The sequence below is a fragment of the Sinocyclocheilus anshuiensis genome, unplaced genomic scaffold, assembly GCF_001515605.1.
Source record: "Sinocyclocheilus anshuiensis isolate Anshui unplaced genomic scaffold, SAMN03320099.WGS_v1.1 scaffold1662, whole genome shotgun sequence".
In the NCBI taxonomy this organism is placed as follows: Eukaryota; Metazoa; Chordata; class Actinopteri; order Cypriniformes; family Cyprinidae; genus Sinocyclocheilus; species Sinocyclocheilus anshuiensis.
The window spans coordinates 590903-592959 of NW_015545835.1; the positions used below are offsets into that span (position 1 = coordinate 590903).

The window sequence follows — 2057 nt, forward strand, 5'->3', positions numbered from 1 at the left end:
TAAGGGGCGGTAATATTATAATGAGATCCCTTTGCCACGTCACCAAGGGAGTGAAATCAGACGCGCTCGTTTTTCCAGACGCTTGCAGAAAAAGGCTTACCAAAACAAAGTTACTAGATTAATCTTTTTCATGTTTCCTTGGTTGCTAGATGCACCAGAGACCTGATTATAGCACTTAAAACCTGGAAAAGTGAGATTTTCATGATATGTCACCTTTAAAGCACTAAGGCATTACTGACATAACAGTACAGCTTTCTGTAAAACTATGTGTGATGTGAAAAGCGCTATACGAGTACCTTAGACTTGATTATGTGAAAGACTCTGTCTTGGTTTGAGTGTGTGTTCTCTGAATGATTGTACGCTGATTTTCTCTGTCCTTGTTTGTGCTTTCAGTCACCCCTGATCTGTCTCCAGAGACCGCCCTACTCAGAACCGTCCCGCTCCCAGCGCCTCGAGCCCAGGCAGTGACCCCCGTCCCGCGAGCGCACCGCAAGCCTAGCGAGGGCCACAGCGGGCAGCCGGTGCGCGGCAGCATGGAGGTGGGCATGCGCGTGGTGCGCGGCCTGGACTGGAAGTGGGGGAACCAGGATGAAGGAGAGGGGCACGTGGGCACGGTGGTGGAGATCGGCCGGCAGGGCAGCACCACTACGCCCGACAAAACTGTGGTGGTGCAGTGGGACAGCGGCACTCGCACGAATTACCGCACCGGATACCAGAGTGCCTACGACCTGCTGCTGTATGACAACGCACAGATCGGTGAGACCTCCTCCAGTTCAGCAGCAGAGCTTGGCTAAAACAGTATGACTTATATATATATATATATATATATATTTACAAAATATCTTCATGGAACATGATCTTTACTTAATATCCTAAAATCAATAATCGATTAATATATAACATGTCTAACAGTCACCCAGAACAACTCATTTAAATAAATGCAGCATACACTAGGGCTGTGCGATATGGACAAAAAAAACCTATCGCGATTTATTTGATCAATTTTGTGACTAATTCAGCGCGTGCAGCACAGCAGAAATAGACTCCTTGCGGAAACGATCGCTGCACTGCTGCAGACGCACCGCTCCTGGAGCGCACTGCCGGACCGCAATCGCGTGCAGTGTGAACGCTCTGATCCATTAACATGGGCGCGGAAAAAATACGCACCACAGACGGAGTGTGTGTTACGTTTGTATGCCCGCCTGGTCTGTTCTGTTCTTGTGCTCCATTTAGGCACGCTGCATTCTGATTGGTTCGGATAGCATACTGCGGGAGGTCGGGGGCGCGGAAAATCGTGCTCGCTCAAATCGTGATTTTATGACGATTTCGATTAATCGCACAGCCCTAGCAAACAGTACATTTGTCTATAAATATTGCATTCTTGACAGAACATAGTGATGCTGCCTGCAGTCGTAATGCAACATGGAAAGCAAGGTTAAAATAAATCACGCTATTTCAGAAAAAGGGCATTAAGTTATTTTACACAGTCTATCATGCAAATATGAGATTGAGATGAAGGAGATCAATATCTGTCTGTCTGTCAAAGTGCATTACGTTCCTGTGAAAAAGATGCGTTGCTTCTTTCCTTCCTTCCTCTATCTTTCGGCAGTAGAGTCCGGCTCTTGTGTTTATAACTAAGGAAATGCTTAATGCTGAACTGAAATGCTTTTGCTTCAGTTTGTGTCATTGAGTACTGTAGTGTAGTAAAAAAACACATGATTTATTGTTTACACAGTTTGTTAAATGGGCATTTTATTGAAAGGAAATCTACTTCCATACTTATTTTACATCAGTTTACCTCCGTCAGTCCTCAGAGTACTGTCTGGTTGTTTGTTTTTTTGGTAATGGTGAGTGATTTGTTAGCTCTTAGTAGTTAAACATTAGCATGAGTGTTTGAGTGAAGCAGGTGTTCAGGAGCACACGAGCGCTCAGACGCTCCCTCAGCTGGTGACTGTGTGTAATGAGTGTGTGTGTACAGTATGTGTGTGCGCGTGTGTGTGTGTGTGTGTGTGTGTGTGTGTGTGCGTGTGTGTGTGTGTGTGCGTGTGTGTGCGTGT

The 2057-nt window shown here is 45.8% G+C and overlaps 1 protein-coding gene across 3 annotated transcripts in view; it reads left to right on the top strand.

The window, feature by feature from the left end:
- Positions 1-2057, top strand: part of mib2 (MIB E3 ubiquitin protein ligase 2) — a 75173-nt gene that overhangs the window by 18647 nt on the left and 54469 nt on the right. For all 3 annotated transcript variants that reach the window (XM_016499439.1, XM_016499438.1, XM_016499440.1), the window contains one exon: positions 394-756. In XM_016499439.1, coding sequence (XP_016354925.1) covers positions 394-756 — 363 coding nt within the window. The remainder of the gene's footprint in view (positions 1-393; positions 757-2057) is intronic.